At 38.4% G+C, this 13,308-nt stretch overlaps 2 protein-coding genes across 2 annotated transcripts in view; both read right to left on the bottom strand.

The window, feature by feature from the left end:
• Positions 1-593, bottom strand: part of LOC147335625 (basement membrane-specific heparan sulfate proteoglycan core protein-like) — a 46,088-nt gene extending 45,495 nt beyond the window's left edge. The window contains exon 1 of the mRNA XM_086286094.1: positions 491-593. Coding sequence (XP_086142220.1) covers positions 491-593 — 103 coding nt within the window. The remainder of the gene's footprint in view (positions 1-490) is intronic.
• Positions 594-6,562: 5,969 nt separating this feature from the next.
• LOC147335623 (Fc receptor-like protein 5) overlaps positions 6,563-13,308 on the bottom strand; it is a 30,121-nt gene continuing 23,375 nt past the window's right edge. Inside the window, exons 10-21 of the mRNA XM_086286093.1 lie at positions 12,880-13,188; positions 11,620-11,880; positions 10,816-11,064; positions 9,503-9,622; positions 9,328-9,343; positions 9,157-9,248; positions 8,711-8,761; positions 8,529-8,591; positions 8,348-8,407; positions 6,889-6,951; positions 6,746-6,808; positions 6,563-6,645 (exon numbers count right to left, since the gene is read on the bottom strand). Coding sequence (XP_086142219.1) covers positions 6,638-6,645; positions 6,746-6,808; positions 6,889-6,951; positions 8,348-8,407; positions 8,529-8,591; positions 8,711-8,761; positions 9,157-9,248; positions 9,328-9,343; positions 9,503-9,622; positions 10,816-11,064; positions 11,620-11,880; positions 12,880-13,188 — 1,355 coding nt within the window. The 3' untranslated portion in view covers positions 6,563-6,637. The remainder of the gene's footprint in view (positions 6,646-6,745; positions 6,809-6,888; positions 6,952-8,347; positions 8,408-8,528; positions 8,592-8,710; positions 8,762-9,156; positions 9,249-9,327; positions 9,344-9,502; positions 9,623-10,815; positions 11,065-11,619; positions 11,881-12,879; positions 13,189-13,308) is intronic.

Here is a 13,308-nt window from a genome sequence, read left to right as displayed (position 1 = left end):
TGTGTGTGTGTGTGTGTGTGTGTGTGTGACTTCCTGATCACAACATCCTTGGCAGTGTTGGGAAGGTTACTTTTAAAATGTATTTCATTGCAGATTACAGAATACATGCCCCAGAAATGTATTCTGTAACGTATTCTGAATACTTTGGATTACTTAATTTGTTATCATGCTTTTTACAACTACGTGATTGTACTATTGCTGTGATTTATTACTGTTACTGAAGGTCCGTGGCTCCGAACCCGTAGTAAAGGGACCTCTGACTAATAGGTCGGGTTCTGTGTCGGGCTCGTAGCCGAAAAATAGCTTTACTTTGGTGTCTGAGTCAACTTTGCCAGCGAGAGACAGAGAGCGGCGTTGAAAGGCTGCTCCAACGGAACTTATTGTTTCGGAGGAAAACACGAACACGGTGTACAGTCGAGTCTTAATAGCTTACTTACAACTGGGCTCATCAGGCACTCTTCTTGGCTGAAGTGGTTATTATTATATTTACATGCTTCCAGCTCCCATTTCTGGACAGTGACAACTCGTACTTTTCGACTCTCCTTTTTCTCCCTCCTCGAGCTCACAAGCACATAACGGGTACGGCAGTCCATCCTCCCTGCAGCACGGACTACACTGCCCATGAGGCTACATATTCGTTAGGGCTATGCCTGTAATACTCTGCCTATTGCCTTCATATTAAATCATTTTTTAAAATGTTAACAGTAACAGAATACAGTTACTCATATTTTGTATTTTAAATACGTAATGTATTCATGTATTACTCTCCAATATTGATATTTTATAACTACAATAAACTGTTTTACACTACTTTTGATACTAAACTATAAAGACACTCATGGTAGAGTAATCAGGAACGACATGCCACGTCTCCCTGTCTGATCTTTTTTTTCCTGGTTGCAGGACACTTATAGCTGTCTACAGGTGCTGCCACTCGGTACCTGTAACACATGATTAACCATTAGCAAAATTACATATAGATATAATTAGCACTCTGTGTTACGCTAACCATAAGGAGGTGGATGTTACAGTATGTCCTTTATGTCACTCTTAAGCCAGAGGATTTGAACCTTGTTGAAAAAATAAACATTTAAATACATTTACAACATGTAACAACCAGGAAGAAAACAATATTGTTCCTACAGAATCTGATGCTCAAATAACAGATGGACCTTCCTCTCCAGTAATCTGGCATAGATCTTCCAGGACAGGCTGCGAGCTGTGATCCTCTAAAGTTGGAATACACTCTCCAGTCTCCCTGCCTGAAGAGAAGAACCCTCACCCCAGTCTGCCAATCCAAAGGCGCTGTCCCCAACTCCCACACAATATTGCAAGAGTGTGTCAGCCATAAATCCATGAGTCCCATCCACACTATATACAGTGGGGGTACTTAAAGGCTTAAAACCTTCATTTTTGATAAAGCTTATAGTTAGGGCTGGATCACGTGACCCAGAATCCTCCTTTAGTGTAGACTACTGCAGGGTTCCCATGATGCACTGGGTGTTTCTTGTCCACTCACCTTTTTCACTCATTATGTTGTTTACTTTCTCCTCTCTCTCTTCCCACCCAACTGGTCACAGTACATGGCAGCCCCTCCCTGAACAATTCAATTGATACTTCTATATTTAAATTGCAAAAATGTTGACTACAGCCCTCCAGTCAACCTCAATAAATAAATGAAACTTATATACTGTACAAATCTACAAAAAGTAAGCCGCCTATAAAAGATAAACTATTATTATTCCCAGAGATGGGAAATTCACTTTGTTACAGCAGCAAAGTAAACAGGGCAGGAATAAATAAATAAATGCAGCAAACCTAAAAACAACACTACTATGCAAAAATAGAAGAGACTAAACCATTGAATTATGTGAAGAATAATATGTCAGAGTACACTGTGGTGTCCCTACAATATGACTGAATTAACTCTCAACCTCACCAGCGCCACCTCACGTGTCACACACAGGTGCTGGTTGGACCAACTGAAGCCTTTTGGTTTGTTTGTTTGTTTTTGTTTCTCCAGACAGAATATAAAATATTCACATTTTACTTAATTCAAATTGTGCTGTCACTTTAAAAGTAACATTTCATATGTAATGCAAGAAACCTAAACTGTAACGTAAATGTAAAATGAGCAGCTCGTGTCCAGGTTCACCAAAGTCAGTTTTGTGACTGAAAGCTATCGGCCAAATTAGCACGATGATGTTTCCACAGGAGAGGAGCTGCATTATTATAAGCTGTTCCACCACATAAACCTGAAAACTACCTGTGACAGCTGACCTGGGTGATGTGTAGAAGAACATGAAATTTTATTTAGCATCAAATCCGTGTGTTAATGAAGAACATGTTCCTGTGCCATGTGCATAAATACACACATCAATCTTGTTTTTGTGTTTTTCCTGTGGGCTTTGTGAGGCTGCAGGTATTTACGAAAGTCTGACAGACTAAAACAGTCAAGCGACGACACTGTGAAGAGCTGAGAGTTGCTTCTTCCTCTGTGCAGAAATGTAACTAAAAACCTTAAATCAGCTTTAATTCTGTTCAATTTCAACAAAATCCATTATTACAATATCAATATCATTATTGGAATGGACTAGCACTGCACCCATATCTCTGAGTCATCCACCCGTGATTTCTCCCTCTTATTGTGTGTTTTGAAAGTGATAAGCCACCACAATATCAGGGTCCAGGATATGAGAGTACACTCATCCAGCTCTGAAACACCACAGATCACTGTCACATCTGCGACGGACAACATTTAAGCATCTGTCAAACTGCTACAATTGATGCGAATCAGAAATACCCGAAATATTTAGGCTGTCTGAATTGTACAGTATATAATAGTGTAACGAATGTTAAAGGTTATTTTGCTGTGATAGGTTGAGCATCTCTGTGCACTGTTGCTGTTTCTTTAAGAGACATGTTTGTTTGTGCTGCAGTAAAAGTCAGTGAGTGTGGTTTATTTTTTAGAGACAGAAGTAATAGTCACTCACCAGCGTGACGGCTTTCTTTCCCTTTTTATACTTTTAGGCCACATGTTGAAACTCATAGCCACTAATTTCTCTTTTTTTGGTGAAACCTTGGACTCGTCTCCAAATCTTCCGGCAGAGATCATCCAATCGGATCCTTTTAGGGAATCGGACCTCTAAACTGTCGGTCGTCATGAGACAGGACCACCAACAGATACCTCTTTCCACATTTATCTTCGCCTGTGTTATCACTCCACAACAAACTTGATGAGCTCCGGACAATTGTCAGGTTGCCGAAGGAGTAAAACTGCGCCTTTCTGTTTGTTGTACTGGAAACTCGGCTTAAAGAACAATGATGTGTTCATGTTGAAGTCAGAAGTTTGGAAGTTTCAGCTGGAATGCCCCATCAAGACAGCTACCAAGTCAATAAGCTCCACCTGCCCTGACTTAATGGGAATGGCAGATGAGGAAGGAGAGATGACTGACTTTTAATTACTTTTATACAAAATGATTGATTACATGGATATAAGAACAAACTAAGCATTTTATGTTTTATGATCTTGGATTATGTTCCTTTGGACCACCTTACAGGCTAATTATGGCACAGCGGGGAATCAAACTGAAGAAGAAAAGTAGGGTCAAAAGAGCCAAACCACAGAGAGGGATGGGTCTGAGAGCGGGAGTGGGAGTGTTGGTGTTCATGAAATAGTGTCTAAATTTGAAAGAGTCAGTGGATTTAAATTTCTTGTTGCATTTAAAGATGTGTGTGAAGAGGCTCAAGATGCACAAACAGCATAAAGATGAGATGAGAAATGTGTTGAATATGAAAATGCTACTGAATGGGAATATTCTTGATTTCTGTAAGTCTGAGGTGCAGAGAGTAAAGGCACTGACAGTGATTTGTTCCCAGTCAGGGTAAAAACTGACTGATATGAGCCCTGAGAGTCTGAAAGTGCTGTGTTTAAAGCTGTAGAAGCAGCTGAGGTCAAGATTGTAGGTTTAAAGAGTCGGGCACTGCTGTATTGTTGACATTCAGACATGATGCAGTTACAGTGAGCTTGGGGTACATGAGCTATCATGTTAGGAAAATACCAGCAGCCTCCATTGTGATGCAGCGTTTTGGTCCTGTAGCAGCAGTGTGCAGTATTTCCTTAAACAAGTAAAAAAATAAAAGTATAAATCTGTAAGTTTGGTCAGCAGCTGTGGTTCCAGAGGAGATCTTTGGAGTTAGACCAGGATCTCTGAGTTTAGGGTTTCACTACAGTTAAATACAGTATCTGTGGTGCTTCATTGGCTACTTTAAATAAAGGGATATCAAGTGTTACTCTGACAGTGTCCTCAGCATCTGTAGCCCACTACACCCCAGATGGTTCAATGATGCCAGTAAACTGAGGACTCATCATCTCCGTCCACAAACATAAGTGTACAGTCTTCTGGGTTGTAACACTGCTCACATGCTAAACTGCTCCAAAGTCTTTTTTATAATTCTTCTTTCATTTGGAAACATTTTGACTCGTCTTGACTTATAACATCGACTTATTGATCACAGTCCTGTCAAAGCAGATCAGCAGATTCATTATAATTAAGCTGTTGAATGATCAGCTCATAAAAGTTATGTTCATGTTTTCAGTGTTTTCTCCATCCAAGCTCATCCCAAAGTCCAGACATGCAGGTGATTAGAAAAGACATCTGATCTGAATGTGCTGCTGACTCTTTGAATATTGTGATTTCCTGATGACCAGGAGAAACATGTCTGGAAAACATGCAGAATCTTTAGAATCCAGTAGACTGTGGAAATGTGCAGTGAATGAAGGTTATAGTAGGAGACACCTGGTCCTGGTCAGATGAACCACTTTAACTGGCTCCTTTCTTTTTAGCCCACAATGATCATTTTGATCTGTGTTTTATTCTCATTATTTTAAATGGACTCAGTTAACAAAGGGCCAGTATAGCAGTGAAAAAGCACAATGGCTGTAAACAATAAAGATCACAGATTAAATTAAGACATCAGCCTAAAGAGCAACATAACAATGAGGTCACATAAAAGAAGCAATTATGAAACTTTGACTGTAAACTACAGATCTGCTAAAATAATAAATCAGCCAACTAGACTTGATAATTACATTATAACAAGATGTTGAAATGGATGTTACTTATACAGCAGTTTAACCTGAAAAGAGGACGTTACTCTCAAGTGGTGAGGGATTATTTACAGGTAACATTTAGTGGACAAAAAAGGTGTGTGGATAAACTGCACACGTGCATTCCTGGGATTACTGTTCCAGAGTAATGCAATAAGAAACCAGCAGGTGGCAGCAGTGTGCTGGTTGGCACTGTCTCCTCACAGCAAGAAGGTCCTGACTGGGTTTTCCCCGGGTCTGCGTGGCCCCTCTCTGGGAACTCCAGCTGCCTCCCACAGCCCAAGGACCTGCATGTTAGATTAACTGGTAATTCTAAAGTGGTCGTAGGTGTGAATGTGAGCCTGAATGCTTGTGTGTCTCTGTCTGATAGTCATATGGCACAACTGAGACTTGTCCAGGTGTACACTGCTTCTGGATTGAGGAGTAATAATATTTTAAAAACAAACAGACAAAGAAAGCAGAGCTGCACCTCACTCTTTGTATTGATGATATTTTTGGACCCAGCTGTGTTTTGTTCTTCTAGAAAGCCACATGTGGGACGAGCACAAATGTAAAGGCAGCCAGTGATGCCTCAACATCTTTAAACCTCAAGCCTGCATCATCAACTCACAGAGCTCTGGGCACAAATGTCTACTGGGACCCAACCAACTTGTTTTGATGACCAGGCCTTTATTCTTTCTTCAATAATAAGAAATAGTAATAATGTGTACCTACATGAGTACTTCTAAATGGAGAGCACCGCGTCTTATTGAAAAAATAAAACGTAACATCACAATATGGCTTCAATAAAAACTTTAAAGCAGCCAATCATGAAGAGTTCTGTGGTCCACTTCCAAACCAGAAAATCTAATCAAGCACAAACAATCTTAAATCTTTACTCTGATGAAAATATAAGAGAAAGTGAAGTCAAGGTTAAATTTATTCATATATGTTTAAAACAACAGAGTTGATCGCAGAGCTCTTCATTTAAAATATATAACCTTAAAAAAAGTAAAATGTTAAATCCAGAAAAAGTGAGAACAGCAAACAATATTAAAATAAAATTAAATAAAAAATAAAATTCACAGCATCTGACAGTATCTGACATCAAATGAATCAAGCTCAGCTTTTTCATGTTTTTATAACAAATAATTCATTTTTGCATGATGCAGATCTTTAAACTCAGACAGTAAACGTATTTGTTGGTGTTCATACCAGCACTAATGTGACTCTGCTGACTTTAAGTTGTTGCTTTCAGGTATTAAAAATCACAGACTTCAAAACTTTTTTCTCACTTGCTATTGGAACAGGATACATTCAAAATTTTATATTAAAGCTTAAAAATGAATAAAAAATATCAGCTGCATATAAAGAGCATGGATCTGAAACAGGACACACCTCTGTGTGCTTTATGCTAAAAGAATCTATATCATATTATTATTCAATATCATCTTCATAAACACTAAAAAGTGAGCGCGTCTGATATTTGAGCAGCAGAGGAGCAACAGTGGATTCATAAAATGCTCCTTTTTGCTGCTGCAGCTCTCCTCACTGACCTGTAAGACAAACACACAAAGAACAGAAATGTCCAAGTTTCAGGATGTTCACCATTTAATAACTTGAAGAATAACTCATCCTGCACAGAAGCATAATTACCAGGAAAGCTTCCTAATGTGACTTCAGAATAAACTGCTGCATCAGCTGCAGGACTTGATTTTCCTGTGAGTGGAAAGAAGATTTTAAGACCAGATAAACATGTTGAACAACATTCACTGGAGGTGATGGCAGACTTTGTTTACCTGCTTTCTTCTTGGCTTTTTCTTTTTTGGGGCGTTTGACCTCAGCATACATCAGACTGTCCTCTAAAAGAGAAGTCAGAGTTCAGGATACATTTGATCAGCAGATATATGACACAGAGCTGTTGGACGTAGAGGTGGTTTAAACTCTGCAGATTTGTCAGCTGCAGCCATTAACAGCATTAATGCTACGCTCCCCTTAATGATTCTCGCTCGTTGTAGTTTCACTAGATTATTACTTTAGCTGCCAAGAAAAGAGCAGACTACTTTAAGTGCTAAGAGCAGCATGTAAGAACTATGTATGAGATGTAATACGTCACAAGGTTTCCTTTACTGTTACACAAAAAGTTAACAATTTAGACTTTTGAACACAGGATATTTTATTTAAGCAAATTAGCAGGGGCAAAAACCTTAATCAACTAGTAATAATCACTTGATTCATTCACCTAAATTTTATCCAAATATAACTAATCTACTCAGTGCTATCGCTGATTTCAGATATAGTGTGGAGGTGAGGAGAGGGGTAATCAGTGCTGCACTCCTCTCCATCCTGTGCATGAAAGTCCAAATGAGGAAGCAGTAACACAGTACAAAGTCTTCCAACTCTTTTGTGAGACAAAAAATGATCATTTCACTTCATAAGTCCACAGTGATTGTTCAACTGAAACTTTTGACTGTGAACTCCACAGTGTTTGCTTACGATGTTACTCATCTGCAGCAAACTACAAAAAGAACCTCGAACCTTCCCAAACAGCTCCATTCATACTTATCTGCCCGTCTGCATCACTCCCTTCTTTCATCCCTTACTCATATTTTATATGCCCTACATCTATTCCACATACACACACTTTCCATGCTATTGGCACATCTGATACTTTCCTGTATCAAACAACCATCTTAAACAGTTCTCTGCTGTGCCTCCAGTGATCGAGCACACTCAGATTATGTGTTTTATTTGATGGTGTTTGGTTTGTGATCGTTGGTCTAGTTCAGAAGCTCTGGATGCTGTGATTCAGTAAATCCAGCTGAAAGGGGAGTTTTTTTGCCTCCCAGATTAAAGACTTTGATCAAAGGCCTTAGATTAGAGATTAACCTCTGATCTGAGGAAGAGACTGAACTCAAACTGTGGAAGAAGTTTGTTTTGAGTTTTCTTCGTTCTTTGCAAACATTCTGACCTGCTGTGTTTCTGAATCACTCATTAAATCTGTTCGACTTCTACAGCGTGTCTGTAGAACACAACACAACAACACAGTATCATGTTAAACAAATACACCTGATTTAATGACTAACCCACCAAAACCCTAAATGACTGCAGATTAACTCTGCTGATGTATAGTGGTAGTGTGTAGTAGCTAAGCTTGGTATGGGAATAACTAAACTCCAGGTTGACCTATAATTAGCTGCAACATAATGAAATGACACATTTCAGTACAAACACTGAATGAGACTGTTGTGTCTGTACCTGCAGCTCCCGTCTTCACCTCAGAGTAAACAGCACTCTGCTCTGGTTTATGATGCTTCCCTGTGAAGATGATCAGAATATTTATCATGAGAAAATAATTAACTGTTAGATTTTTTAAAATATTTATTTATTTTATTTTACATTACATTTACATTTAATTGCACATGTTTTATGTACTTACTCTTCTTTTCAACGTTTTTAAGTTCAATAAGAGAGTATGTGACATCTTGATGTTCATCTGATCCTGAAATGTTCATATTTTAGTTACAGGATTGTAAACATTTCACATGGAATTAGTTTCATTAAATCAAAAACAATTTTTCATCTGTAACTGCTCTGTGCTTTTCAGCACATATACTGCACCATTTCTGTCGTCTTCCACTTGGCTAACAGATTCATAGAGGTTATTAGTACCTAAAAAACGATGAACCAGGGTCACATTAATCATTTTAATAAAAACCTGGAGAGGAGAGTTTAAATAATTCTGTTTAAGTCAAAACCAGGACTGTAAGATGTTTTCAGACAATAAAACCATAATGTTGTTACTGTTTGTGCTGTTCTGATATGAAACAATAACATTATGGATTTTTTCAGTCGAGTTAAAGACACAATCAGGTTTGTAAAATTATTTTTCTTTCTCATTTTATGTGTCAGTTTACTGTTTGGATGTTTGTCCAACTGGATTTTGACAAATATTCTCTTAAAAGCTGCTGAGCACAAAGTTAATCTAAAAACTGTTACTGTTAATGAAGACTGATATAAAAGTCAATATTAATAATGATGATAATAAAGATGGATTAAATACTGACCAGGATGAACAGAGTCGTACACATGAGTTTCATTCTGGTTGACTCCATGATTTGTGGAGGAGCCCGGACTGTGACTCTCAGACTGGATCGACCTAAAACATGAAATAAACACAATAAACTCAAAAGTAACTGATGTTTGTTTAAAATAATAATAAAAAGTATTTTACCAACCTGGTGAAGCAGGAATCTGTGAAAGAGACATATGTTATTACACATGTTTGTCATGTATAAATTGTTCCACTGATATTTAGTGTCATGAGATCAGAATACATGTATATGTGTGAATAATTAAAGTGTATGTAGTAAATAAACTCTCTAATACAGCATGAAAAGAAGAGGCTCTTACACTTGGACTGTCTGCAGCGATACAACAAGAGCAGGAGAATAATAATGAGAGAGACTCCACAAACCAGTCCAACCATCAACCACACAGGAGATGAAGAGCTGTCAGCTCCTGACACAGTTACTGCAACAACAAACAATAATTAATTATTAATAAAGTGTAAAAGAAGAACTCTGAGAGCACAAATCTCTGCTAAGGCAGCTCACTCTGTTGACAATATTTACTTTTAAGGAAACAATATTGTATTTTCAGAGTATTTATTTTGTTTTATTTGTACTGTGAGAAGTTTGTAGTTCAGTGAAAATAAGTCCAAAGGCAGATTTGTTTCAACATGACAACAAGGGCACATGTGAAATGTAAAAGTGAGGTCAGAGGTCAAACGTAACAGGATATTTTAAATCTTTATACAGTATTTTCTATATGTTGACAAGACACAACACCTTTGTAAGAATCATAGTTTCTGTGTTATAAGGATTTATTTAGTCATAAAGTTGACCTTGAAGACCTCGGTGGCTGTAAGCCAAATGTTAATGGATAGTTAACATGACTGCAGCTCGTCAGTGAGGTAACCAGGCAGGTCTGCTGGGATCCTTTCTAGGAAAATAAGATTTGTATGCTAACAGATTTTCCCCTTGTTTCAGTTTCTTCCTGCTTCAAGATTCGTTTTCATGCCATCATTCACCTCCAGTCAGACGCCTGCCGCCTTGGATCATTACCCCCCTATTCACCACCACCGCTGCCCCCCTCGGAGCCTCTTCCTCACTTGCCTGCCTGCCCACCCTTCAGCAGTTTCCACAGACCTCTGCCTTCATCCACTAAACCCAGCTAGTCTGGACTCCAAGTAAGACATTGTTGCAGCCACTTTATGAACACTCTCTGTCTTGTCACATTCTCTCAGATTTCCTGCCCTAACTGCTCTCTCCTCTCCCACAGATCTGCCGCCCTCACACTGTTATGTCCGCTCCTCTGGCCTGTCTCTCTCACCTCAGTTAAGATGTTTTTGTAGGACTCACTCCTTAAGTTTAGGTTCATTTATGTTTTGTTCTTGTTGACTGAGTCGAAGTTTGCAATCTGTTGTGTTAAATTATTTATCCTTTGTGTGAATAAAGAAACTGACTGATTACATCCTCTGCTGTTTTCACCTGAGTCCTGAATCACAACGATATTAAACCTGACAATATAGAAATATTACATAATAGTTTTATAAAGTTCTGACTAAATAGACCCAGATGGATTTAAACATTAAAAGAGATAATATGATGTTATTTCTCAAGCATGAAATCCATTAAAATCCATCACGTTTTGATCCTGCTCACCTTTAACTGACATCCAGCTCTGTGCTGACTCTCTTCCTGAGTACTGACACTTGTAGAAACCTTCATCAGACTTTGACACTGCAGAGATCTTCAGCTCCCCTCGGGTATCATTTTGAATAAGTTTGTCATTGTGATAGAAAAACACATTGGAAAGTATTTTTTGTGTTCTCAAACTGCAGCTCAGACTAACAGAAGCTCCCTCAGTCACAGGATGAACAGGACTCACCAGGATAGGAACATTACCATCATCTGTGAAACAATCACACACAATTGTTTCAGTCACATCAGCTGGTGCACACTTTGAGAAAAAGCTGTGAGTCGTGTCTCATGATCTACATGCAGACCTGGTTTTCTGAGTGATTATGAGGACTGGAAATATAGTTGGGATGTTCCCTGCAGGAGTCAAATTACTGAAGGTGACATTATTGAATGGTTGAAGGTGAAATTGTAAATGTTTGTATGTTTGTGTTATTTTGCATGATGTGTTTCACAAATTTCTCTGAATTGAGACATTAAAGGTTCATCTAATGTGACGACAGAGATGTTGAGCTTTGTTGAGTTTTATTCTGACACAGAAAAAAAAATACTGTTGGCAAATTATGACAAACTGGATTATGAACGGATGAAGAGAAATTAGACCAACATCCAAGAATATTTTGATGCTTCGTTGCCTGAAACTGTCTGAAATTCTCATTTTTGTTTGTTTTGCCACATAGAATTACTTCACATAGAGCAAAGCTGAGACAAATGTTCATGTGACGTTTAAATCATTCAGATCCAAGTAGTAAATGTATAATAACATACTCTGTACAGTGATGTTGACTGCACTGCTGAACTCTCCTGATCCAGACTCACACCAGTACACTCCAGTATCTGACTTTGATGTGTGGATGTTACATGTGGATCCAGTCATTCTCCAACAATTAGAAGAGTACAGACGGCCATCAGAGAACTTTATCACTCTCCACTCAGTGAAGTTTCCCTCACAGGTCAGTGAGACAGAGTCAGAGGTGAAGTGTTGCACTCTGTCAGGACTCACTGTGAGAGACGCTGCTGAATGAACATCTGGAAACAACATGCAGTGAAGAGACAAAGCTCACAGATGTTAGGATTCAAAATATCACAGTGAGAATATTTGTTTGTTTGAAGCTTTTGTTTTGAAGATTAAATTTAATAGTTCAAAATGATAAAGTGTTTGTTTGGTGAGACAACACTGAGTCTGACAACAAGCCCTGAATCACACAGACAGTCAAATCAATGGAAAACAAAGGAGCCGAATACTGACATGTTTAAGATGATCTAACCCACATGCTTTATCTGCTGGCAGCTCATGTAGAGCTTGGTACACGTCATGTGACATCATGAGCTTTGAGTCATCACTCTCAGCATCATCCACCTGATACAGATCACTCTGAACACACTTCAGTCATTTGCTGTAATGTTTCTGTCATAATTCTGTGATATTGTCTGTTTCACAGATTCCTTCTACAGTGAGATATTTTGCAGCAGCAGGACCAAAACTAAAAACCTTTGAAGTATATTTTAAATGAACAATAACAGCAGCTGTTATTTGTGACGTCTTCTTCTAGCGTCCATCTGTAGTCAGTGTTTGTCTTGTATTTGTCAGAGCTGTTAACCTGCCTGCTGACATCTTTGTTTCTTTATTAACTATATTTGACTTTTTTATCTGAACACCTACCTGAGCACTAAACAAAGAGTCTTAACTGTGTAAATCCTGTCTGTGCACTAAGTAAAAATAATCAGTACAAACAGAAACATGAGTTTAAATATCAAAACATTTAAAATCTCATTGATGTCTTTTGTTTTTCATGTTATCACATTAAATAAAAACTGAAAAATAAGAAAAGGAAACAAGGAAATTCAGTTTGGTTTGATCACAGAGAGAAAGGAAAACATTCAGTTCATTTGTTCTTTTGGGGAGTTTTAATATAAACGGAGATAAATGGTTGTCATGGAGATGAGATTTTAATGGTCTAAATCCTGGTGAATAAAAATGATGACCTAACATGAGCTCATTGAAAGGACAGAGAGAAACAAACTGACCTGCAGACCAGACAAACTTTGGTTGACTGTGATCAGTGTGATACTCTGGGTCTCCTCTTCCAGCTCTGCACACATATCCTGCTGTGTGTGTCTGTCCATGAATGATGTAGGAGTCCTGTGCAGTCCCACTGCCATCAGGTAGCAGCTCATAACTGGAGGATTTATAGTTGAATGTTTTCAGATCAGGAACAGCTTTATACCAGTAGAAGCTCCATCCTGCAGACGGATGTTCAACCTCACAGTTCAGAGTTACTGAGGCTCCAGGACTCAGCCATGATGGAGACACAGTGAGGACAGGACGGGGTTCATCTGTTCAACAAAGATTTTCTCTCAGTGAACATGTAGTACAGTCTCTGAACAGTGAGCTCAGTTTATACAAAGAATAATAATCTCAGTCTATATGAACAGAAACACATTTTACAAAGTGTT

The sequence above is a fragment of the Aulonocara sp. 'chitande type north' Nkhata Bay genome, linkage group LG3 (genome assembly GCF_057382095.1).
Source record: "Aulonocara sp. 'chitande type north' Nkhata Bay isolate Kocher_YH1m ecotype deep benthic linkage group LG3, A_spYH_male_GT1.1, whole genome shotgun sequence".
Classification (NCBI taxonomy): Eukaryota; Metazoa; Chordata; class Actinopteri; order Cichliformes; family Cichlidae; genus Aulonocara; species Aulonocara sp. 'chitande type north' Nkhata Bay.
This window is presented reverse-complemented; position numbering and strand designations above follow the sequence as displayed.